The 25,364-nt window shown below is 37.9% G+C and overlaps 2 protein-coding genes across 7 annotated transcripts in view; both read left to right on the top strand.

Annotated features, from left to right (window-relative positions):
- myo1cb (myosin Ic, paralog b) overlaps positions 1-16,334 on the top strand; it is a 42,749-nt gene extending 26,415 nt beyond the window's left edge. For all 6 annotated transcript variants that reach the window (XM_052575520.1, XM_052575519.1, XM_052575523.1 and 3 more), the window contains 30 exons: positions 753-908; positions 998-1,113; positions 3,748-3,946; positions 4,399-4,479; positions 4,740-4,919; positions 5,868-5,966; positions 6,164-6,277; positions 6,424-6,495; positions 6,987-7,106; positions 7,370-7,449; positions 8,284-8,389; positions 8,728-8,808; positions 8,898-8,989; positions 9,098-9,192; positions 9,341-9,387; positions 9,821-9,901; positions 10,461-10,566; positions 12,439-12,556; positions 12,942-13,055; positions 13,158-13,234; positions 13,324-13,477; positions 13,584-13,743; positions 13,835-13,918; positions 14,258-14,351; positions 14,433-14,488; positions 14,711-14,846; positions 15,175-15,245; positions 15,331-15,428; positions 15,538-15,637; positions 15,731-16,334. In XM_052575520.1, the coding sequence (XP_052431480.1) occupies positions 753-908; positions 998-1,113; positions 3,748-3,946; positions 4,399-4,479; positions 4,740-4,919; positions 5,868-5,966; positions 6,164-6,277; positions 6,424-6,495; positions 6,987-7,106; positions 7,370-7,449; positions 8,284-8,389; positions 8,728-8,808; positions 8,898-8,989; positions 9,098-9,192; positions 9,341-9,387; positions 9,821-9,901; positions 10,461-10,566; positions 12,439-12,556; positions 12,942-13,055; positions 13,158-13,234; positions 13,324-13,477; positions 13,584-13,743; positions 13,835-13,918; positions 14,258-14,351; positions 14,433-14,488; positions 14,711-14,846; positions 15,175-15,245; positions 15,331-15,428; positions 15,538-15,637; positions 15,731-15,757 (3,114 nt within the window). In that variant the 3' untranslated portion in view covers positions 15,758-16,334. The remainder of the gene's footprint in view (positions 1-752; positions 909-997; positions 1,114-3,747; positions 3,947-4,398; positions 4,480-4,739; positions 4,920-5,867; positions 5,967-6,163; positions 6,278-6,423; positions 6,496-6,986; positions 7,107-7,369; positions 7,450-8,283; positions 8,390-8,727; positions 8,809-8,897; positions 8,990-9,097; positions 9,193-9,340; positions 9,388-9,820; positions 9,902-10,460; positions 10,567-12,438; positions 12,557-12,941; positions 13,056-13,157; positions 13,235-13,323; positions 13,478-13,583; positions 13,744-13,834; positions 13,919-14,257; positions 14,352-14,432; positions 14,489-14,710; positions 14,847-15,174; positions 15,246-15,330; positions 15,429-15,537; positions 15,638-15,730) is intronic.
- A 1,052-nt stretch (positions 16,335-17,386) lies between these two features.
- Positions 17,387-24,545, top strand: LOC127972183 (NLR family CARD domain-containing protein 3-like). The gene is made up of 8 exons (XM_052575525.1): positions 17,387-18,067; positions 19,634-21,501; positions 21,682-22,104; positions 22,213-22,299; positions 22,485-22,568; positions 22,659-22,742; positions 22,833-22,916; positions 22,998-24,545. Exons 2-8 carry the CDS (start codon positions 19,691-19,693, stop codon positions 23,089-23,091), a joined length of 2,667 nt encoding a protein of 888 aa, XP_052431485.1. The 5' UTR covers positions 17,387-18,067; positions 19,634-19,690; the 3' UTR covers positions 23,092-24,545.
- Positions 24,546-25,364: the final 819 nt, after the last annotated feature.

The following is a 25,364-nucleotide window of genomic DNA, read 5'->3' as shown; positions in this document are numbered from 1 at the left end:
AGTAAAATCAGTTGATTTAAATGCAACAAAGTCATATTAAATTACTTGAATTATTAAAAATAAACGATTAGCATGTGAAATAAAATATCTAGTACAATCCAATATCAATTAATATCTCGGATGTCAGAAGTCTGGTTTTTAAAATAAATCTTATTCTCACCCAGGTTGCATTTATTTGATCAGAAATACAGTGAAGATTAATTGTGTGAAACATTATTAAAATTTAAATCACCTGCTTTCGATTTGATCAGTTTGTGTCCTCGCTGAATAAAACTGTTAATTTCTTGCAAAAAATGTGTTTTACTGACCCCAAACTTTTGAACTGTAGTGTATCTTGCTTTCCTAGCTGTATAGCAATTGTAAGCACGGTAAAAGTCTAAAAAATACTGTGGTACCTTATCAAAAAAAAAGTCATAGTAGTACTCCCTGTTAGTTTCAGAGTATTAATTGTAGTTTAATATTGTGCTTGACACAAATCCACTGTTATAGATCATGGCATTTTATTCACAGTGGTATTCAGTGAGAACTCTTTCATACGAATGCTTTAAAATAAAAGCTGGGTTTGAAATGAGTTGAACTCTGAGGGTGTTATGAACTGGGAGGGGTCATGATGTAGTTGTTGAACATATTCAAGGCTCTCCAGAGGGCCTTGACATACTGTGTGTTGCAGTGTTTATATATCACCTCGCTCTGCTCTGCATCTTTAGGGTGGAAGTGTGACTCTGTATCTCATTCTGCTCTTTCTCTGTCAGGCTGTGGGCAGTGACGGAATCCGGGTCATGATGGAGAGCGCCCTGACAGCCAGGGACCGGGTGGGCGTGCAGGATTTTGTCCTGCTGGAGAACCACACCAGCGAGGTGGCATTCATCGAGAACCTCCGCAAACGCTTCAAGGAGAACCTTATTTATGTAAGAACTGTCCTCCCGGCTATTCACTCTTAAAGCTCAAAGCCCAGAGTTAATGATCTTATCTCTGCGTGTCTGTCTTCCTCCTACAGACGTACATTGGTTCAGTGCTGGTGTCCATGAACCCCTACAAAGAGCTGGAGATCTACTCTAAACAGCACATGGAGCGATACAGGGGTGTCAATTTCTATGAAGTCTCACCTCACATGTAAGCCACCAGCAACAAGTCATTAATTCCCACAATTCTGCTCTCTTTTATTATGCAGATTGGTCTAATGGGATGGGTAATGGTTGTGTATTTTCAAATAAGGACCCTGTACCAAATCGCACCATAAACCCTTGCTGTCTTTCTCCGAGTCCACACTTTCCTGACTTAATGCCACTTTGCCTGTCAAGTAGAAGTTGCCACAGATTGTGCCCCAGTGCAGGCTCGGCAGAAGTGTGCATCGAGGGTACAAAGGGGGCGTGTACCCTTCTGAAAGCTAAAATAACAAACAAAAATACCCAATGGGCTCGTGTACTTACAAAGGCTGCCACGTGCATGTGTCTAGTAAGTCAGCAAGAGCACAAGGGCACATGAAGTCTGCTATTTAGAACGGCCAAGGACTACAACAATGGCCTGATTTGTCATGAATGTAAACTTACATCCTTATGGTAGTTGTAGTCCTTATTTAGCATCAAAAGTTGTTTTTCCCTTTCTAAAAAATAAAGTAGCTTCAGAAGTCCTATTTGATGTAGTGGTTGTCTAAAGTTTGGCTTTTTTAAACCTCAGCATCGCCATGTTTTTCTGTGTTGGCCCGATGTGTTGGAAACGTGACTTTTATTTTGACAGCGCCATGAAGACTAGAGCGAATCGGATGTGAATGGGAGAGTTCACCTGTCACTGCACATTCACCAAACTTTAAACCCTTCAAAATATGCTGCACTATATCCAATTATTTATTTGAAAAAAAAAACAGTCTTAACCAGAATTTTAACTTTTTTTATATATATATATAAATTTCTTAACACTTTTTGTTTAGTTTTTTTATTTGTGAGAAATGATATTATGATTACAGAATCAAGAAGTTCTCATCTAAAATAAATCTTCATATTTTTGTTTATTTATTTTCAAATTGTTTATTTATAATTGAGTAAACACCAAAAAAACATGAGAACTTTCAGTGGCTTGAAAAAATGAATTATCTTCCAGTGAACATTTCTGCCGTCTTCTCATTATCAAATGCAAATTGCATTAAATATATATTAATATTAAATATGCAAAACGCCTAATCCACATTTTAGTGTTCTTGGTGGAGCTTGTTTATCTTCCTTGTTGACTTCTGTTAGTGAAGAGGAAATTCCTTTGGAATATCTGTGAGGAATGTTGAGGAATATAAACTGAAGTTCTGCTACATCATCTGTAAGGTTTATGTTCGTGTGGCAGGTATCAGTTATCTGGAGTGATAAAGTGAAGCATAAAGTTATAGTTCACCCGAAGCGGACAGTACACCCGCTGCACAACTGTGTTCATCTTACACTGATAGCAGACGTGTAAAAGTGATAAAAGCGTTATCTCATACAGGCTGAAAAAAAAGACTCTCTCTGGTGTAACTGCTCTTTCCTCATGAAAATCATTGGCTAGTCCATCCTCACTCAGCTTTTCCACTGTTTACACAACAGTGTTACTGACACCTGAATGACCATTTAGGCTTCTACCAAAGGAATGTTTTATTTTAATGCTAAAGAGAGAGAATTAGAAATATTAACGGCTGCATTTTAATTAAATACATGTACTGTAATATAAATAAAAACTTAGTAATTAAATAGAAATAATAAAATATAAAATAATAAATATATTAAGTATTATAAATATTAATTTAATATTTTTATTATTGTATTTTTTTATATTTTAGTTTGGTTCATTAAGTTCATCCGTAATCTTAATTTATATTTACAATTTTAATCTATAATTATATTTCTTTATGATTGATGTGATTATTATTGTTGTTGTGTATTGCTTGTTTGTATTACTATTTTTTTGTAAAAGTTAAATGCAAAAATGTAAATACAGTAATGAAGCAGCAATAATATTACTCTGTTACTTTATTTTATTCAGTTTTTTGTTTATAATTTGCCATAATTGTTGTATTTGATTTAAGTGAATTGAAGAAAATGGATTTAAATTAAAATGCTGAAAATTGAAAGCTGCGGTAGGGAACTTTTGATGCTCTAGCGGTTAATAAACAGTACTGCTTGCATCTTGCGGAAGAACATCGTAGCTGGAACTACTTCTCTCTGTTTATGTCTATGAAGAATCACAAAGGTACTGGGTTACTCCGCCGCGGTACCCCCAAAGCAATCTAAAATAGTCAGAATATAAACACTTATTATAGGTGCACCCTAGTGATTCAGGACAAGCCAAAAACACGGTTTGGAAAATGGATTAATGGTGTACTCGCTTATTATATACATTTTTCTACATTTTGAACACAAACAAAGTTACGGACCGCAGCTCTGATTGGTTATTTTTTACCGGGAGCAATGGAGTTTCTGCAAATGGCAATAGGACCACTGGGAGGAGCCAGAGGAGCTTGATTGTTTTCACAGATTATCTGTCTCATATTCTACTGTCAGGACATAATGACAGGTTTAACAAATATGTAAAAAAATATTTTTTTACAAAAGTTCCCTACAGCACCTTTAAGTATTTAATTTTTATTTATGTACTTGAACATTTATCATTATTTTTGTTGTTGTTGTTGTATTTTACATACATAATCTTTCTGTTTTTTATAAAAATAATAATAATTTGTTAAAATACTTAACCATGCACTTATAATGTTGACACATCCCGATACAGTTACGCTGTGGCTGATAATGCGTACCGCTCCATGCGGACTGAGAGACGGGATCAGTGCATCCTCATCTCAGGTGAGAGTGGTGCTGGCAAGACCGAAGCCTCCAAAAAGGTTCTGCAGTACTACGCCATCACCTGCCCCGCCAGTGATCATGTGCAGACTGTCAAAGATCGCCTGCTACAATCCAACCCTGTGCTGGAGGTAAACATCTACACAGCTCACCTAACCCCACATGTTTCATGACATACAATTTCACTGATCTCCAAATGCCAGCGTATATTGGTGAGATCAGTAATTGTTACCCTGGACGGCTGTCACAGAGGAAAGTTCTCAGAATGACTCTCAGCGATGCCAAGTTTATTTAGAGCAGTTTGTAGTCCTGGTAAACCTCTCCAGTAGTTATACACCACTGTTATTATCTGTGCGATAAGACTGGCACATACATGAAGGATCTCTACAAATGGGAAGGCCAAGCACAGCAGCACAGATGACCATTTGTTTATCAGATGTGGTGATTCCCTGTAAACGAATCTAGTAGAGTGTGTGTATACTCGCATTTATCTAAATTAAAAAGCTTGTTTTCTGTACGCCATCCTAAATTGAAACACTCATTAAATTTTCCTTTCTATCGTTTTTTGTTTTTCTTCTCTCAGGCCTTTGGAAATGCAAAAACTCTTCGGAATGACAATTCCAGTCGCTTTGGGAAATACATGGACATTCAGTTTGACTTCAAGGTGAGTTCACTCTTGTGTTATTGTTGCGATATTATTGTCATAAAATGATCATCAAACAAAGCTCACGTCTCAATTGCTGTGATCCACCTTCTGTCGATACACCTTTACCCTTAAATGCTGTCCTTGGTTTGGGGATTTGGCTGCATCCACCTGCGCGTTTACGTGTTTGTGTGTGTCGGTGACATTATGCATGTTTGCATGCGTGTCAGAAACCCGGTATTATCCCCTTTGCTTCTCCCTTTGGGTGTCCCCGTTGGCAGGGTGCTCCCGTAGGAGGTCACATCATTAACTACCTGTTGGAGAAATCACGTGTGGTGCACCAGAGCCACGGTGAGAGGAACTTCCACATCTTTTATCAGCTTATCGAGGGAGGAGAGGATGATCTGCTGAGGAGACTGGGCCTGGAGAAGAACGCCCAGCAGTACCAGTTTCTGGTGAAGGTGAGAGACGGACCTCACACTCTTGTTATGATCACAGCAGATGTCTGAGGTCTAAAGAAAACTATATTTAAGAAAGAGCTGTGTTAACACATGCTTGAGCAACACTAGGTCATGCTGGTCAAGCAGGGCTTGCAGTTTCTGTCGTTTCCCCCCTTACTGTAAAACAAATAAATGGGTAATTACAACTTTCTTCTACTAGTGCCTTTACATCTTGCAATGTGACGTTACATCTCTCAACGTGGTTTTATTTTGTGCATTTGCGACTTGGTATCATTATTGCAACTTTGTCTTTTTATATCTTTTTGTTATTGCGACAGTTTATAATATTTTTTTATTAAGGAATAGATCAGCTCACCCTGACTGCAGGCAGCATGCTCCTGTTGTCTCTGACCTCCTTTGATTCCACAGAGTTTTGTTTAGGGGGAGTTGTGGCCTAGTGGTTAGAGAGTATGACCCCTAACCCTAAAGGTGTGGGTTCGAATCTCGGGCCGGCAATACTACGACTTAAGTAACCTTGAGCAAGGCACCGAACCCCCAACACGGGTGTGTGTTCACGGTGTGTGTGTTCACAGCTGTTTGTGTGCACTTTGGATGGGTTAAATGCAGAGCACGAATTCTGAGTACTTGGCTGAATGTCACGTCACACTAATTTATATCTGTTATTACCGACACTATTTATCTCATATTTTCAATTATTTGCAACTTTATTTCTTGCAGTTGCAGCTATTTATCGATACTAAATAAAAATGTCCAATAATATTTTTCAGCTCAGTTTACCACATGCATTTATGTTGGACTTTTATGAGTTTCCATCATAAATGGTATGCAGGAATCTCGCTCCCCTGTTGTTTAATAGAGGAAGTCAAGAGGCCCCCGCCTTCCTTGGTTTCCTCTGTTGAGCTGATCGACTGTGTGTGTGTGTTTTTTTTTTTTTCTTTTTCTTTTTAGGGTAACTGTCCCAAAGTGAGCTCAATAAATGACCGCAATGACTGGAAGATAGTGAGGAAAGCCTTGAGTGTCATTGGCTTCAATGACGATGAAGTGGAGGTATCACACACACGCACACACACACACACACACACTGTGAAGAATGACTGAATGTTTTACTCCAAGAAATACAAAGTTCTCCCTCTATATCTGGGCAAACAGTCCTTATTTTTAAAATCTGGTGTCATAAATGACACACATTATCTTGTACACTGTGATCTTTCCTCTCATTCAAACCCATCCCTTTCCCTCCACAGGAGCTTTTGAACATTATTGCCAGTGTACTACACTTGGGGAATGTCCAGTATGGAGGAGAGGACAGCGGCAATGCCTACATCGCTACCGAGACCCAGATTAAATACTTAGCCAGGGTAACAGGACAGTTTATTTCTATCACTGGTCTGTGGCCACATGTGCATGCCCTCTTTGTTTAAACCTCTAACCATGTTCCTTCTCTTGAAATTACATGGCAGGGGTTGGTTTTTGACTTTGTGTGTGTGTGTTTGCGATATTGCAGTTGTTAGGTGTGGATGGCACTGTTCTTAAGGAGGCTCTAACACATAAAAAGATCATTGCCAAAGGAGAAGAGGTATGTTTCCAATTATTTAAAGTGAGATGTTCATTATTGCTATTGCTAACCAAAAAATATCAGTATTAACTGCTCATTAACTGCTCATACTTGGGACAGTTAAAACGGTTTGTTGAGGGGAAGTCTGCTATTACGATCATATTCATGATTTTTGGCAGTTGATAAAAAGAGTGAAAAAATCCCATAGCTTTACAATAAATGAAAATGAAAGGAGTCTGAGTCATAGGGAGCAGAATATCATAGAAACTTTGTTTTAGGTGGTAAATATTACATTGGAAAGCGCCACTAACACATTTTCCTCAAAAATGGAATGATTAATAAAGTATGAAGGATCTTAAGTCACAGATTCATTTCGAAGCATTTATTCAAACCATCTGTAATAAAATAGTCCTGGTTAGCTTTAAACCCTTTTTCGAGTGTATGTGTGTGTACAATTGTAATAATAACTGTGAGTGGTTCCCATAATTCCACTGTCTGTGTTTTTGTTCTAGCTGATGAGTCCTTTAAATCAAGAGCAGGCCGCTTCAGCACGGGATGCCTTATCTAAAGCCATATACGGTCGTACTTTTACTTGGCTGGTCAACAAAATTAATGACTCTCTGGCCTTCAAGGTATGGACTCGTTCTGTTGTTAAATACACTATCAGCTCCATGGCTTTGCAAATTCTTTGATAGAGGCTTGTTGCTAAATGTGGATGTTTGGTGCCCCCACATGGAGAAAGCCTAGCAGTGACATGTCATCTGATTACTCTGGTTTTCCGATGACTGTTATTAGAACACATTCTCTCCATATGATCTTACAGGCTGTGTATGTTTAGTCTGAGCGGCATTCCACAGCTGTTGTTGAATATTTCTGTGCTTTTAATGTCTCTCAGGATGATTCATTCAACAGTAAGAACGCCTCTGTCATTGGTCTGCTAGATATCTATGGCTTTGAGGTCTTTCAGAACAACAGGTAGAGTAAAAACATTAACTGTAATGACATTTTACAATTTAACAATATATGCATGCTATAACACTATTTTGTTATATTGCATATACTGTTTAATTTATACTCTAAATATTTTAAGATCAATTTAAATATTTAAATAAACAATTAAATCACATCATTATTGTAATATTTAATTACTTTTTATATTATGATCTTAAATATTATTGTAATTGTATTGTTTTACATTAAAAATTTTTAAATGTTTGTTATTTATTTGTATAGCACATTTAAAAACAACTCATGTTGACCAAAGTGCTTTTCAATATATAAGAATATAAAACAAAATAACCTAAATTAAAACAGCAAGAACATTAGTCTCCTTTGGACTAATATTTTAAATTATATTTATCACGTCCATACATTCTACAAACAACTTGTCCTCTGTCACAGGGATGCTGGAGGATGCCTATAAATGAGATATTTTATAGTTATGTATTAAATAGTAAATATTTAACATCAAAATGTAATATGAATAAACATTTTGAACATGAGTATTTTCATATGTATGTATTTGTGTATGTATGTGTGTGTGTGTGTGTGTGTGTGTGTGTATATATATATATATATATATATATATAACATTGTCATAATAATATTATGAATCATATCATATTTGAGTCATATTTATGCAATAGTTTTAAATAATATTTCATACATTATATGGAAAAATAAAGCATTTATTATTTTGGTTATCTTTTGAATCTGGGTAACTTTTATTATTTATTAATTTGTTAACGAGTAGATTCAGACTACTTTTCAGAGATAACTCATTCTGCCTCTCGTTGTCTGTCTGTTTAGTTTTGAGCAGTTTTGTATCAACTATTGTAACGAGAAGCTGCAGCAGCTCTTCATTGAACTGACTCTGAAGTCGGAGCAGGAGGAATATGAAGCCGAGGGAATCACGGTGAGAACACGTATGCATACTGTACACACACAGCTCAGCATATGGAACTCATGTGCGGGGTGCTGGAATGGGGTCTTACGCTCAGCTCAATGGGCACATTATGGGCAAACGTGTCGTGGGCTTTATTTTCGTGCTGTTAGTATGATAATGCTGACCTCTCGCATCTGCCGATAAAACATTGTGACGCATAAACTGTTAAAGAAAGCCTGTTTGTGGCCTGGATTCCCGGGTGGGCTGGGAATGCTCTTGTTATTACATTCCTTGAATTTTATAGCAAATCTTGAATATTTTCCCTTTTAGTTCAAATGCCGTAATGCTCATGTTTTTGCATTCTCCAGTGGGAGCCTGTGCAATATTTCAACAACAAGATCATTTGTGATCTTGTGGAGGAGAAGTTTAAAGGAATCATTTCTATCCTGGTAAGACTGCTCTCTGTGAACTTGCAGCAGAATATTAAACATTGTTTTAAGCACCATATATCTAAAATGATTTACCGTTCTATCTGCAGGATGAAGAGTGTCTCCGGCCTGGAGATGCCAGTGACATCACCTTCCTGGAGAAGCTTGAGGGCACTGTCGGTGGCCACGCACACTTCCTAACGTCAGTCACCCCACCTTCCTTTTATCATTCCATCTAATACCTAAAATTATATCCAGGGCATTTGAAAACTGATATATATGATATTTATACATCTGCACTACATTACAGTCACAAGCTGGCTGATGGAAAAACCCGTAAAGTGATGGGTCGTGAGGAGTTCAGACTGATCCACTACGCAGGAGAAGTGAACTACAATGTGAACGGTCAGTTACTGAACAGAGCGCAGTGATAAAAAAAAAAAATGAAGAAACAGAAAGCGAGCACTTCGTTGAACAAAAGCGGGCACTTATGCCCACAGACTTTCCCAGGCTGAGCGTTGACTGACGTCATTGTGTATTTTCCAACTTCTAGGCTTCCTGGACAAGAACAATGATCTCCTTTTCAGAAACCTGAAGGAGGTGAGGGAACAGGCCCAGAATTTTATATATACGTGTATATATATTTATATGTGTATATATATTTATATGTGTGTATATATATGTGTGTGTGTGTGTGTGTGTGTGTGTGTGTGTGTGTGTATATATATATGTGTTTTTGTTTAGAATATGTGTGTACTGTGTATATTTTGTATATATAAATACACACACATACATGTGAACATTTAAGAGACATTTTGTGTTTATGTATTAAATATATTTATCTGTAATATACATGTAAATATTTTCATAATATATACTGTATATGTGTATTTATATATACATAATACACAGTACACATATTATGTAAACCAAAACTTATTTTGGATGCGATTAATTAGGGTTAATCATATTAAAGAAAAGTACACCATATCTGGGCTGAAATTTTAATTACGAAATGTGTCTCTATTTTCAGATCATGTGTATGTCCGAAAATAAAATCCTCACTCAGTGTTTTGACCGAGAAGAACTCACAGACAAGAAACGCCCAGAGACGGTATCTATCGCTCTATCTATCTATCTGGCTGTTTACATTTTTGATCCATCTCTCTGTTTGCCATCTGTCCATCCAGTTGTAGTCCAAAAAGTAATCTCTCAAGTATAATTTTTTTTAGTGGAACACTGCTATTTCTAGAAGATTAAATGTATAGTGTCAAATATTGTTATTTGTGTTTAAACAGAACCATAAACAACAAAATTTGTTTGTGAATCAGTTCCTAGTTCATAGTGGCATTTAGGAACCACAGTAGCTTGGCCTCAGTCCATGAAATTGCGAATCTGTGCTTGTCACCCACACTGTGAGGAATGCCCTGACACTGTGGTACCTCTTCACTCCATGTGACTGTGTACAATCCTGAATCCCCCCAATCGCAGTGCCCACTCCGCAGAGCTCCATTGGTTGAGTGTGGGTGGGCTGCTGTTTAGTTGTTTGCTTGCATTGTTGACCACATCGTCACTGCCTGGCCGGACTTGCACACTGTAGCTTGTGTGCTTGCTTGCTCTCACTGGCCGTCTGTTTTTCTTGATCTCTCGTTCCGTTGGCTCGCTGCAACCAGGCAGCAACCCAGTTCAAGAACAGCCTGGCCAAGTTGATGGAAATCCTGATGTCTAAGGAACCATCTTACGTGCGTTGCATCAAGCCTAATGATGCCAAGCAAGCAGGTTTGTGAGCAGTTTTCTGTACTTGAGTTGGAAATGATTGTTTTTCTCATTTGTGCTCATTCCTTGCACCTGTTTCCTTAACTATTGAATGACAACATTATGGTAGTTTGATGCATTTCTTGTTTTAGTGTTATTGCCATATTCATAAAACAGTGTATTTATATGTTACTATATGTATATTATTATAAGACATGCAAATTATTAGTATTATGATGTATTGTAAAATAAAAAAAAAATTGTCATTTAAACTTAATTATTAAACGTTGATGAACTGCTATAGGTCTCAAATTTTGATTCAAAAGAAATAAATATATATAGAATTTAAATGACAACATTTTTAAATTGTAAAACTGAAAAAGATGATTTCGGACTGTTAAAGTGCTAACATCTATCTATCTATCTATCTATCTATCTATCTATCTATCTATCTATCTATCTATCTATCTATCTATCTATCTGTGTTTATATTTTGAGTTCATTTGTGCCATTTTTTTCCTTCTCCGTGTGATGTAATGGATTCATTGTTCAAACTGCAGTCATTCGTTCCCTCACATTGATTCTCTCTTACTTCATCAGCTCCTTTGTTTTCTATTGTCTAGGGATGCTCATATTGACCGTTTAACCGTTAACCGAAAGTAAACATTTTGACCGATTAATACTATCAGTTAAACGGTTTAAAACGTTTTTTTAAGGTTCTTTTTTTTTTTTTTTCCTGCATGGTTTAAAAATAAAATAGCCTACTATATAGCTTATATTTATTAACTCACGGAGTGCGTCGGCACCCGAGCAAGGGAAGCAAAATGAAGCGAGCGAAAAGAAGCACTGTGTGGGATCATTTTAACAGAAAGGGCGACGATGTTACCTGTAAATTATGCGGCGCCGTATTAAAATACAGCAGTAGCACAAGTACGATTTACGAAGCAAACACCCACGTGCTTCGAGTGATGAAGGGCAACAAACACTGCCCTCCATGTTATCAGGGAGAAGATGCGATGCACGGCGATCTGAGGAGATAACGCACTGATTATTTAGAAGCAGAGGTTGACATCTATATGAGAGATGATCCTCCTTCTCTGGATATTAATCCTCTTGACTGGTGGAAAGCAAATGAAAGGCGCTTCCCGAAGCTGGCCACTAGCGAGACGTTACCAGTGTATTCCCGGTACAACTGTCCCATCGGAGAGGGTGTTTTCTGCCGCGGGTCTAACTGTCAAAAGGCTGCGCTACAGACTGACCCCACATCACATTGATATGTTGCTTTTTTTAAATAAAAATTAGACAAGGAGTTGAGGTAGGGCTGCTATTTTTATTTAACGATAAATCTTAGTCTAACGAAAAAAATTCCCGGTTTTTGAAAGCTTCATTCAAACGGATTCAGTGTTTTCTTTTTGTCATCTTAATTTGTTAATTATTTAAGTTTAAAAAATATATTTAGTGTAGGCCTATTGTGTTTTTTATTTGTAAATTTTTTATTCTATTTTTCTCACTGTCAGAAATGCTGCAGGTGCGTGGACATTTTAACTGAAACCGGTTCTGTATGCTGCTGCTGTTTGCACGTTAAAATAAACCCTTTTATATATAAAAAAAAATGTTTGTATTTTTTTAAAGGGTCACAGATACGCGTCAATTTTATTTGTATTTAATGCCAATTCAATATTATAATCTTATCAGTTAACGGTTAATAATCGATTAACGAGCGGCGGTTGTCGGTCAGGAAAATTAATCGAAATGAGCATCCCTACTATTGTCATTTGGTAGCGTCTTTTGTTTGTTAATAAGCTCTTATTCTCATAAATAGTGGCAAGTCTATCGTTTTAAACATATGCTACACAAGCTTCATTAAACTCATGAAATCTCTGTCTCTCTCTACAGGGCGTTTTGATGAAGTCCTCATCAGGCACCAAGTAAAATATCTTGGTCTGATGGAAAACCTTAGGGTGAGGAGAGCTGGCTTTGCATATCGCCGTCGCTACGAGACCTTCCTGCAGAGGTTGGCATCTACATGGCAGAAGAACATAAACACTTAGGCCCAGATGAACTGTTTTTAATGCTGATCTTTTGTGTGATCTTCTACAAGTGTAGCCCTGTTAGGTGACCAAACATACCTTAGAATGTTAACCCACAAATACTCTTTAAACTTAGTTCTTGCTAGCCTGAACCAATTTGACTGATTAAGGGTGTTCTTCAGCAAGGCTCTCTCTAAAAATCTAATTTGTAAGCTTCACACTTTCTAATCCTCTTTTAAAAGCTAGGCACTTCCTGTGGACTTCAGTTAAGGTCAAAGGGAACAAGCAGTGTGTTGACAACAGTGATTCCTCTTTCTGCTTAAAATGTAGTTGAGTTTTGTGGGTAATGCTTGTTATTTCCTGTTTCAGGTATAAATCCCTGTGTCCAGACACCTGGCCGAACTGGGATGGCCGTCTGGTCGATGGAGTGTCCACACTCGTCAAGCACCTCGGCTACAAACCTGAGGAGTACAAACTCGGCAGGTTGGTTACACAAATAAAATGCAAAATTGTATTATATTAGTTAAAAAAAATAATCATTATTGTTTCTGTGGTTCCAAAAAAAAAAAAAATTTTCTTTTAAAGGACCAAAATCTTCATCCGCTTCCCCAAAACCTTGTTTGCAACCGAAGATGCACTAGAAGTCAGAAAACACAGCCTCGGTATGAGCCATATTCAAAGACGTATCATGTAACTCTCCACTGGATGGTCTACCTAAACTTAACCTCAACAAACTGTTCTTCATGCACAGCTACCAAACTGCAGTCATCCTGGAAAGGCTACAGTCAAAAAACCAAATACCGTAAAATGCGTCAATCGGCTATCAAGATCCAAGCCTGGTGGAGAGGTATTCTGGCCCGCAGGGAAGCAAAGCGTAGGAGAGATGCTGCCAACACCATCCGCAGGTCTGTGTGCAGGACACGACCAGTGCAACAGTCAGTGATGTGATTCTGGCCAGAGAGAGAGTCTATGCCCACTTTTTGTTTTTACCATCTCTGATCACTTTTACAGGTTCATCAAAGGCTTCATCTACCGCCACCAGCCACGTTGTCCAGAGAATGAATACTTCCTGGACTACGTTCGCTACTCGTTCCTAATGAAGTTGCACAGGAACCTGCCTAAAACCGTTTTGGATAAGAGCTGGCCAACGCCACCTCCCGCCCTCATTGAGGTGAGATATATCTGTCAAGAATCAGTCATAAGTACAATCATCGACTCCTCTAGATGTGCGCTGAGAGATTATGCCTTCCTTTCATTCACAGGCTTCAGAGCAGCTACGCAAACTTTGCATGCAGAATATGGTGTGGAAGTACTGCAAGAATATCAACCCGGAATGGAAGCACCAGGTTCTTTTTGTTTTAAAACTTTTTTTTTTTTTTTTCACTAGTATTTTTATTTTGTCATTTGTATTTTATATTGTATTATTTATTTATTTGATTGTAGGGCTATTGTAAATGAACCTAGAATGAAAGTACCTTTTGTTACATTTTGCATGGTTAAACATTTAATTTTTAATTATAATCGTATAACTTTTGCATAACATAAATTTTAATGTATAACTTATAATTTATTATTAGTACAGTTTTGTATTTTTTTTAATATTTGATTATTTATTAGTTTATTTTAATTGTTGAGTTACTGAAAAAACTTTATTATCTATTAAGCTTTATTATCTATTATTGCAGTTGGAGCAGAAGATGGTTGCAAGTGAAATCTTTAAGGACAAGAAGGACAACTACCCTCAAAGCGTCCCAAAACTTTTTGTGGGCACAAGACTTAGTGAGTTTTCAACATTCATCTCACTTTGAAGACATTTTCTGTGTTGTATATTCTAATTTTTTTGTGTGTGTGTGTCAAAAGATGGCGAGGACATCAACCCTAAAGTGCAACAGGCTCTGGGGAATGAGAAGATGAAGGTTGGTTGAAAAAAGGACGACTACATCCTCTCATCATTCTCTCCAAAAAAATTACTGAATATGTGTTCTCCTACATATTACCCTATTTCTCAGTGTTTGTCAGTGATTGCGTGGACAACATACAGTACTATATATGACAATGTGTGAAGAACCCTCTAAAATAATAGGCAGTATGTGAAGAAGAAAAGTGATTCTGCTAATATAATCCATCCTTCCCCACAGTATGCTGTTCCAGTGACTAAATATGATAGAAAAGGATACAAAGCACGCAACCGACAGCTCCTGCTCACGGCGAACAGTGCCATCATTGTGGAGGAAGCCAAGCTCAAACAGCGTATCGACTACAGCTCACTGAAAGGTGAGAAGGAAGAGGGAGAGAGAATGGCACAACCTAAACTGTTTTTACATTTAGTTCGACTATATTATGGTATCATTGCATTGTCAATGTGACTGATATACAATATCAAACAGTTCAGTAAGAGCAGATTGCTTTCATACCAATTGAAAGGCATACGATTCATATTAAACGAGGCAGACTTTAATGCTTTATTCTGATTTTAATTTGCAAAGCCACTTTTTTTTGCACAAATTCAAATGTCTGGTGTGCTTAAATATGACAACACCCATTGAAAAATGAATCGCAACAAATTAAAAAGTGACACTGACCTCTTCTGTTTTATCTGTAGGGATTTCTGTCAGCTCTCTGAGCGACGGCATGTTCGTTCTCCATGTTGCTTGTGAAGACAATAAACAGAAAGTAAGTCTAAAGAGCACTTAATTGCAGTTAATTCCTGAAACCGACTGCTGTCAGAGTGAATATATGAGCTGTATTGGTGTCACAGGGTGATGTGGTGCTTCAGAGTGAGCATGTCATTGAGGCGTTAACCAAAGTGGCCATCTGTGCTGACAAGATGAACAACATTAACATCAACCAGGGAAGGTGAGTTGTAGACACAAAATTGTCTTTTTTTTTTTTTTTTTTTTAAATACTCTTGAATTTTCATTATACTTTTTATTAATAAAAACTCTGCTTTCCCTCTTATGAACAGTATAAAATTCAATATGGCGCAAGGAAAAGAAGGGATCATAGATTTTACATCTGGCTCAGAGTTGCTGATAGCCAAGGCTAAGAATGGACACCTTTCTGTGGTGAGCACTGCTGACTAAAAAAGATATATTTTTTTTTTATCAAGATTACAGGGAGAAGAAAACGATAACGAACATATTTTTTTCATCTCTCAGACTGCCCCTCGCCTCAACTCAAGATGATGGACGAGTCACGACCAAACGCTCCCTGCATTCTCACAGGATCTTCCAGATACGCTCCTCAGTACATCAATCACATGACTAAAGGCGGAGCTTCTCTCTGCCAATCAGATGCCAGCCAGCTGCACCAAAGGCCTCTGCTTAAAGTTGTGAAAATCCAGCAAACTTATTTATGTTTTGGGGGATTAATACGGTTATATGAATATTATGATTTGATATGTCAAAAAGCCAAGATAAAACAACATATATGTGCATTTCCTGCACTCAGTCTTTATCTAGCTTATTTGGGGAAATGTTGATTTGTTAGAGAAGGTGACCTCAGTCATGATAACGAGGTAAATCAGGGTTCATAATGAGTAGTTGTTGGGTTGCTTGGGCTTTATTTATGTTCACCCGTGATTACTTTTATTTTTCTATGAATTCTCCAATCCAAACCTACTCCGAATCAAAACACTTTTGCGTTCAAAAAAATTTTTTAATTACGTTTTGCATAGAAGATGACTTGTTCACTTCAACAGTTAAATCTGCTCTACACGCTATTTGTGTGACATAATTTTGCTCATAAGTTATTAATATTAGTTGATGTGTTTAAAAAAGGAAGACAGACTTTTAGGAAGTGTATACCAAGTGCATTGAAGGTTAGCGTCATGTATGTAAAGTTACCGAAAGAAATCTTAATGTTGATGGAAAGAATCCGCACGCTATGTCCAGTGATAGTATACTATGCTAGAAAAATAGACCCATTTTTTACATTATGATTCATTCATTATTCATTACCCACTTTAAGGGTTAAATCTGAATTCAGAGATCAGTCAATATTTATTTTCTCAGTTCCAAATCTGTGCCTCAAAATGTTAGAAAGTATCTTTGATAAAATAAGTGTTCTTGCAAAAATGAGAAGAAATCCGATGATGGACAAAAGAGAGATTTTTTTGAGAGTGGTCTCTCCTCATCGCTCAGGCTTTGTGCTCCTAATACACTGGACACAATTATCTCATGTTAACCCCATTTCCCATATTAGCACTGCTCGAAACTCACTGCAAAGCTGGTGAGAGTTAGCCATAATAGTAGAGTAAGTTGTATGTTATCTACAAAACAATATGTAACTTGGCTTGAAGCAGGTTTGTGTATATGTAGATAATAGGTAACAAAGCACTACTAAATGTTGTTTTAGAAACCAAAAAGTGAAAATTTGGCATACCCTATTCACTGTAGGATTTCAGGCACCTAAAACTCTTGATAGCACAATTGTTTGAGATCACCTTGATGTCATGTCCGTCAAAGGAGAACGTTCAGAGAAACGCTGAGCATGTGCCGGTCATAGCTGGTGTCATAGTTGAGGATGCTTAAAAGAAAACACTGAAAGGAAACATGTTAAATGCTGGTGTATGCAAAAGTGCCGCATGTAATGTATTTAGAACAAATATCTATTTTTGACAATTATAAAAAAAATAAAAATTAAAGATACCCCAATACTGTCCAGACAGACTCCTGGCCCCCGAGTTGATATATAATTCACACTTGTGATTTTGTTTTATACTGTTTGTGTAAAATACCTGAAGAAATCTGTCATTTTGAAGCAAACTGACAATGTATTTGAGCATATTAAAGCTGATAAAAAAAATATATTAAAAAAAAAAAAAGCATTGCCTTGTCGGCTTTGTATTTTTTATAGCATGAATGGGAATTTGTGTTCGCAGTATTTTTTTTTTTTTTTCACTAGTGGAAATCTATTTTTGCATTTATATAAAGTCAATATTACTATTTGCTTAGAAGTAAACTGTCAAGTTTTGGTAATCTGATCCAGGACAGGAAAAGACAAACATGAGTTGGAGAATAAAGACTGCGGTGTCATTATGTCACTAGCAATAATGTTTTTGTGTATCCACACCAAAACAGAAGCATTTTGCATAGAACTTGCACGATAATCTGTAGGTGTTGATTACGTGGAAATGTATGAGCGATTTAAAAAGCAGTAGTGTTCTGGTAAACCGATGCCACATACAATAAAAAAGACAATTCAGAGAAAAGCACGAGTGACTGACTGTGGGCGGAGATGATCCACTTCTGCTATTGTACATACTGTGTCAGGTGACTTTCAGAGCAATAGCTACATACGGAGGATTTCATATTTTAGACTACTGAAAAGTTTGTTTTGTTATAGCGATGAATAATACACGTAAGCCTAATCGACAGAACATCGGATTTATCAAGATATAGATTCTTCATAAAAGGCTTACTGTATAAGGGTAGTTTCACTTTCAGTAAATCAACAGGATTCTACGGAAGAGTGGGAATAATGCATGTGACCCTGTAAGTTCGTTTATTAATATTAATGAAACAATTTCCCTTTGTTGTTTTTTTTTTCAATGTGCTTGTTTGGAACTGTTAATATATCCATTGGATGTACACAAATTATACATTTAATGGGGGTAAGTTAGACTCTAGGAAGTTATGCTCATTCTGTTCTATTCGCGCAAATCTTTTGTTGTCCCTGTAGAGTTTATCATCCTCCGTACATTTTAAACATTACATTTTTTGTCATCATATTTGTGATTGAAGTCATATTCATATACATTTAAATTAATAAAGAGGGTATTTGTTGTCGATTTACCGTCCAATACCGATCCAAAAAAAGGGGGGGGGGGGGCGGGTGGTGAGCTGCTCGATGAGCTCACTGTTGCCATGGCCACCTCCTCAAACAAGACTTATTTGTGAGCTTTTGAAAATAAATAGCGTAATGGTGTATTCACACCAACAAAGTCCGCTAGTTCACTTGCTTTGGTCCGGACCAAGTACAATGTTGAGTTTTATTTGTTTTTTTGTTTTTTTTCTGGTCGCTTTCACACTGCCCTTTTCGCAAGTGAATCAGAAATTGTAAACAAACCTCACGTGCGCTAAGGTCATCCATTCATTGGACAGAAATTATCAAGCAGGAAGTTCGAAAACACTCTGATCATGGATATTTTTGGTAGTGCAATTGATATAATTTTACTGACTTTCTGTTATCAGCTATAAACGCAATATGAAAACACTTATGAACATCAGATGAGACGATGTCATCTATATGATGTTGTAACAAGGATTTTGCGAAGAAGTACTGCAAGACAGCTCCAATGGAGAGAGCATGCTTTTATGTGCGCCTACCATGGCATACTGACAATGGCACTTCGCAGAAGATGGATTAGGTATAAAAAAGTCAAACTTAACAAAAAAAAAAAAAAAAAAAAACTGCGCACAAGAAAGTGATTGCAAGCTTTCGCAAGTGTCAGCTAACTGTGTGAACTCCTGTAAACACAAACCCCTCCGTCCGCCCCCTCAACGTGATTTCTGGGAGACTGCTCAAATCCACAAATCCTTTCGCTGAACTTGCTGAACACTTCCGCATGTTTATGCGTCTTCTCCAATAGCTCTGATATATAGGAATCTTCCCAAATGTCAATGAGGCAGCAAGTCTCTTTGAAGCTCCAGGTCGAACCACGACTCATTTTTCGACTCATACGTCACAAATGTAGCCAACACAACACTTTCCCATAAGGCAACTTCAACTACGGGACCCTACTAACTCAAAAGGCACAGTGCTTTCTGCAATTGGGACAGATCATATTCAAACCGTACGAGAGTTGGTTTGGAACCGAACAGAGACCACCTCTTCGGCTGGGTCTCAATTCGGTTGGTTGGCACCAGAGTGCGATTGCTGTATTCACACCTGCCAAAAAGATCTGCCCCAAACAAGACAGGTGTGAATACATCCTAAATAGAAATTGTGAGCTTGTGACTTGTATCGTTTGTGAATAGTTGTTCAAAAATGCATCTGTAAAAAGAATTAATATTTACAAGCTTTGACTTTTTACTTGTTTTGTTTCCTTTGGGGGCTAGGTAAGGCCTTAATTAGGGGGCTCCAAACTCCCCCATAATCAGCAAACTTTTAAAGTGATGGCTGTAGGATCCTGTAGCACTGAGATTCAACAGCGTCGCGTGGAGCTGGTGGAGGACTACAGCAAACACCTGACACACCTTCTGGACGTGTTGTTTAATGTGGGGGCAGTGACCGAGGAGGACCTCAGTTTTATTAAAGGTTCTGCTGTTCGAGGAGAGAGAGAATGTATGAGAGTTCTGCTGGATGTGCTAAATGGGAGAGGAGAAGAATCATGCAGGGCTTTCCTCTACGTACTACCAAGTGTTCAAGATATGACCGCCAAACTAGGACAGGCCACCAGGCATGAGCATCTCAAAAAACACAAGGACATCTTGGCTAGACAGCATGGCCTGGTGGACTATCTCAGCATCAGAAGACAGACTTTAGGACAGGATGGGAGTGGGTGCTGGACTGATATCACTTTTTCAAGACAAGCTGGTTATGCATTGTCTTCTCAATGCCGACATGAGTCAGCAGGAGTTGGGGATGCCTCAAGGACACGATTGGATGAGATCTGCATTTTCAAGGACCTGTATGAGAATCTGCTGTGCAACCCAGCGAGTGGTGTGAACATGCTGTCAGGAGTTGCAGGAAGTGGGAAAACCATGGTTGTGAGACGCCTGGTGCGAGAGTGGGCTGCAGAAACCAATTTGTCCAAGACTGTCCTATCCCTGTCCTTTCTTGAGTTGAACCTCGTAACTCATGAGCAGAGCTTGCAGGACCTGCTTTCGGATCACTACATTCACCTGAAACCTTTCCTGCCCGAGTTACTGAACTCGAACCCAACACAGTTTTTACTCATCTTAGATGGTCTGGATGAGTTCTGCTACCCTCTTAATTTCGAACATACTCCTAAGTGTTCAGATCCTGATCGGTTGCAGCCTATACAATCCATTGTGGTCAACTTAATCAAGGGAAATCTGCTTCCAGGAATGTCCATTTTCCTTACTTCACGACCTCATGCGGTCACCAAAGTCCCTCCAGTTCTGGTCAGCCAGTTTTACAGTCTGCTCGGTTTCTCTGTAGCTCAACAGAAGCAGTACTTTGAGCGGAACTGCAGTTCTCCTGAGGCTGCCGAGGCAGTGTGGGCTTCGGTGTCGTCCCATAAACCCCTTCTACTCATGTGCCACATTCCTGCATTCTGTTGGATCGTGTCCACCACCTTGCATGATGGTGCCTCCTGCCTTTGTCCCGATACTGCAGGTGCCAATTCAGGAGAAAAAGGAGGCCTTGAGGAAGCCAACCAACCAAACTCTTTATTAGGACCTTCTGAGGAGAACTCCAAACCTGTCACGATCTCTGAAATCTACTGCTGCTTTGTTAAATCCATCTTGCTATTCCATGTGCAAGGGCGTAGCGAGGGCCCCTCACTTCAGCATGCCCCTCACATCCTTGGGGAAATCCAGCCTATTCTCAAAAGCCTGGGAGCTATGGCCTTCAAAGGCCTCCTGGAGAGACGGTTTATCTTTGAAAGCTCTGATTTGAACTCTTTCAATCTGGATAACACCAAACTCTCACAGGTGTTCCTCTCTGAGATGCTTAAAGAGGATCGAGCGTCCCTCACCTTTGAAAAGGGCTTTCATTTTATCCACACCAGCTTGCAGGAGTTTCTGGCTGCCCTGTACTATGTTCTCCAGTTGCTCTCAGGATCAAATCCATTTTCAGGCCTCAGACCAAGCACAGGCCGCTATATCCAGAATGCATTTAAGCAAATGGCATCAGCCTTTAACAAATTCAGCAGACCGCAGCGTCTCTTCTGCAGACGGATTAAGAAAGCTCTTCGCTGTGGTGAACGACATCAATCTGGACACATGGATCTTTTCTGCAGGTACCTTTTAAAACTGTTGTCATATTAAATGCATTTCATTAGCAGGTCAGTGATGTGACACTCTTTTTTTATTTTTGGAAATATCACATAATTTCAAGTTTTCATGGTAAGGAAATGGTCATTTAGTTTGTAAAATTATGACTCCATTTCATAACTGACCAGTTATTTTCACTTATCCAGGTTTGTATGCGGCCTGCTGGTTCCCAGAACACGTCTCATCCTAAATGGATTTTTCCCTGATGGACCCAAGTTGCATCTGCTCCATTGCCAGCGCTCTCCAGACCCGACTCCACCTTTCCTTCTCCATCTGTTACACTCCCAACTCCAGAGCTCCACCCTCAGCCCGGAGAGGCAGGTCAATATTTACCACTGTCTATATGAGGCCCAGGACCCTGGTTTGTCACAGCGGCTCCAGAGTTGGATGAAAGTTCTTTCACAGCAGGCCTTAGATCAGTCCGGTTCGGTAAACCGGGATTGGAGCGAGCTGGCTTTCCTGTTACAGCTCACTCCAGACCTGCAGGTTTTAAATTTAGATGCTCAAGGACTCGATGCTGACGGACTACGCCGGCTCCTACCAGTCCTTCCACGTTTTTCAACGCTCAGGTAAATACTGTAACTATAGGCATAATTGCTTGGAGACAGATGTGACACTCAGTGTTAAATATAATTTTTTGTGCTTTGTGATAATTATTATATCTTCTTTACATAAAGCCTGGGCCAGAATCCTCTTGGTTCAGAGGGAGCGTCTGTGTTATCTCTTGTTCTGAGAAACCCAGATTGTCGAATTCAGAGGCTGTGGTAAGTGGAGGAAAAAAGTAAACATTTAATTGAAATATTTTAATTTTAAAAAAATTTAAATAAATTAAAATGTCATCACACATACTTAATAAAATTTAAATAATAACAATTTAATGTATAAATAAATATAAGTAGTTATGCTATAAAAAAATCATATTTAATATGGCTGTACATGTTCACTCTAGGGTGGTTGCGACAGGACTTGGCTGTGAAGGCCTGAAGATCCTTGTAGAAGCGCTGAAAGAAAATCGTACTGTGACTGATCTCAGGTGAACAATGAGAGACAAAATATCATTTTCAGTTAAAAATACACACATGTTGCACCTGACTTAGTGTTTACAATATCATTCTTTCATTAGAATGGCCATAAATAAAATTGGAGATGTTGGAGCTGGTTGCCTTGCAGAATTGTTGAAGACAAATCGCACACTGACGGATATCAGGTAAAAGAGACATATCTCCGTCACTTCAGTCTCTTGAATAATTTATTTATCTGAAAAGTTCACTGCGTTGAAACGATCTGCATCCTATAGACTTCGTGACAACCTAGTGACAGACGAAGGAGCAGAAGTCCTCATGGCTGCCCTGAAAGAGAACACTACATTAGAGTATCTGTGGTAAGAAACATTTAGAGTTGATTTAATATAGTTATTTTCTTCATGATTCTGTATCACAGATATCTTTTCTGGTCATCACAGGTTGTTTGACAACAAGTTAACCAAAGATGGCGTCAAGAAACTCAAAGAATTTGCAAAGACCAGACCAAACCTTGACATTAAAGCTTGTGTCTGACCCACAACCAACTGGTGGAGTAACAACTGGTTCATGACAAACATTTTCATTCACACATTTTATACATACATTGTTTTACATATTGGTAAAATTGCTCTGATATATTACTTTTAATACATATTATTAGACTGTTAAATGAATAGTTCAGCCAAAAAAGAAAAATTACAGAAAATGTACTCACCCTCAAGCCCATCCCAAGATGAAGATGAGCTTGTTTCTTCGTTTGAACAGATTTGGAGAAATTTAGCATTACATCATTTGCTCACCAACATATCCTCTGCAGTGAATGGGTGCCGTCCGAATGTGATGAAGGTGATAAAAACATCACAATAATCCAAACAACTCCAATCAATCAATTAACAACTTCTGAAGCAAAAAGCAGCATGCTTCTAATAAACAAACCCACCATTACGGTGTGTTTTCACTATAAACAAATATTCCTTTAACTACTCAGGCTACCACTGCCCTCTGCTGGACGTTTAAGAAGCTGTTATTTGTATGCTATATTTGTACATTAATAAGCAACCATTTTTTTTAGTCCTATTTTAGGATTTATAGAGTTTTTTTTTAAAAAAAAACATTGAATTGCATTTATTTATTTTGTGCAATAACGTTTTTATTTTCAAATCTTTTACAGCTTTTAACTAAAACCAACACAGTCAGATTTGACTTGATCTTATAAGTTTATGATAGACTTCTCAACACACATCTGTTCTTTTTTTAGTATTTCTTTATAAATGATTGTCTTCTTTCTCTTTTCTGCTAAAGTGTCTCAAACCAGTTCGAAGTTTATTGCCCTTTTTTGTGGGTGCTTTTACATGCAGAGCTCAGGGCTCTTAAGATGCTTCAGAAACAGAAGTAAAGATGTAAGTGTAAAATACACAAAGCCAGAGTATTATTTGGTTAGTAAATGCATTTATTTTAACGATACTATGTGAAACCGTTACTAGAATCACAGTAATGTATGTTAGAAGCACTTTTGATCGTACATAGGCCTACTGGTGATCTCTAAAACCCAACTAGATAGATAGATAGATAGATAGATAGATAGATAGACAGATAGATAGATAGATAGATAGATAGATAGATAGATAGATAGATAGATAGATAGATAGATAGATAGATAGATAGATAGATAGATGGGCTTGACTACTTTTTGTGAGAACTTCTGAATATGGTTTTCTTTTTTTACTGTGATCCATGTCATATCATTTCTTTCTGAAACATTGGACGCCTGTCTTCTTTCTGAAAGTTGCATTATAGAGGTTCATGCATTGTTGTTTAATTTATTGTCATAACATCTTGAAATATGAATTGTTATAACAAGTGTGATTACTTAGCAATGCTTACAAAGCAAAGTACAAGTTTTGTTATGCAATCATTAAAACAAGATGTACAAATAGATGTTCAATAAACATTATATGGATTCTCCAGATTCCAGTTTGCTTTGGTAATCGAGTCTGTGGTTTGTCATCACTTCAAAGTTCAAACAGGAGTAATTCCATATATTGATGACGGCTGCCTCGAATGCAAAATCTTACCTTACATGTGCATTCTCACGTCTGTTGTGATAAGTCTCAAGCATTGCCTGAGTTTATCGATGTGGAAGGGAAAAAAGTTTCCACTGGTTCCGATGTTGTGCCCAATTCTGACCCCTGCCAGAGTATTACCCCCCCCCTAGTATTGGTAGGTTCAGGGTTAGGTGTGGGGGAGGGGTTATGATTAGCAAATCAGATAGCGATTTCAAAGAGAGGGGTAATAATTTTGCAAGGTGTCGAAAATGGGCACAGCACCGGAGTAATATTTAACATCATTAACCTTGTAAAAAAAATCGCCGCTTGGTGTCTGTATTTTCATGTAGTTGCCCATTTAAACCACTAGATGTCGTCGTGATGTTTTGTGGCTCATATCACCTCGTTGTTCAGTTTAGTGCTTAGAAAGAGTATAAGAAACAATAAAATGTCATTTGTTCAGTTCCCCTGTATTATGATATGTTTTTATATTTTCTACTCCCATTATAGGCTACAATATGAATTGCGTTCATATGGACCACTGATAAATGCGACTTCAGAAGTTTTAAAAGAGCTTACATCTGATTCCCAGAGTTGATGTTGTTCCTTTTTCTTGGGGGGATAAAACATACTGTACTACATCGAGACATTTGGCGATTTCAGTTAAGGTACATGAACCAGTGGTCCTGAGGTTTTGCAGTAGACAAATATAATTGGTCAATATCAGTTTGGCTAACATCTGGAGAAATCATTAAGTTAAAA

The sequence above is a fragment of the Carassius gibelio genome, chromosome B15, assembly GCF_023724105.1.
Source record: "Carassius gibelio isolate Cgi1373 ecotype wild population from Czech Republic chromosome B15, carGib1.2-hapl.c, whole genome shotgun sequence".
Classification (NCBI taxonomy): domain Eukaryota; kingdom Metazoa; phylum Chordata; class Actinopteri; order Cypriniformes; family Cyprinidae; genus Carassius; species Carassius gibelio.
Note: the sequence above shows the minus strand (reverse complement) of the source record. Positions and strands in the feature narration are given on the sequence as shown.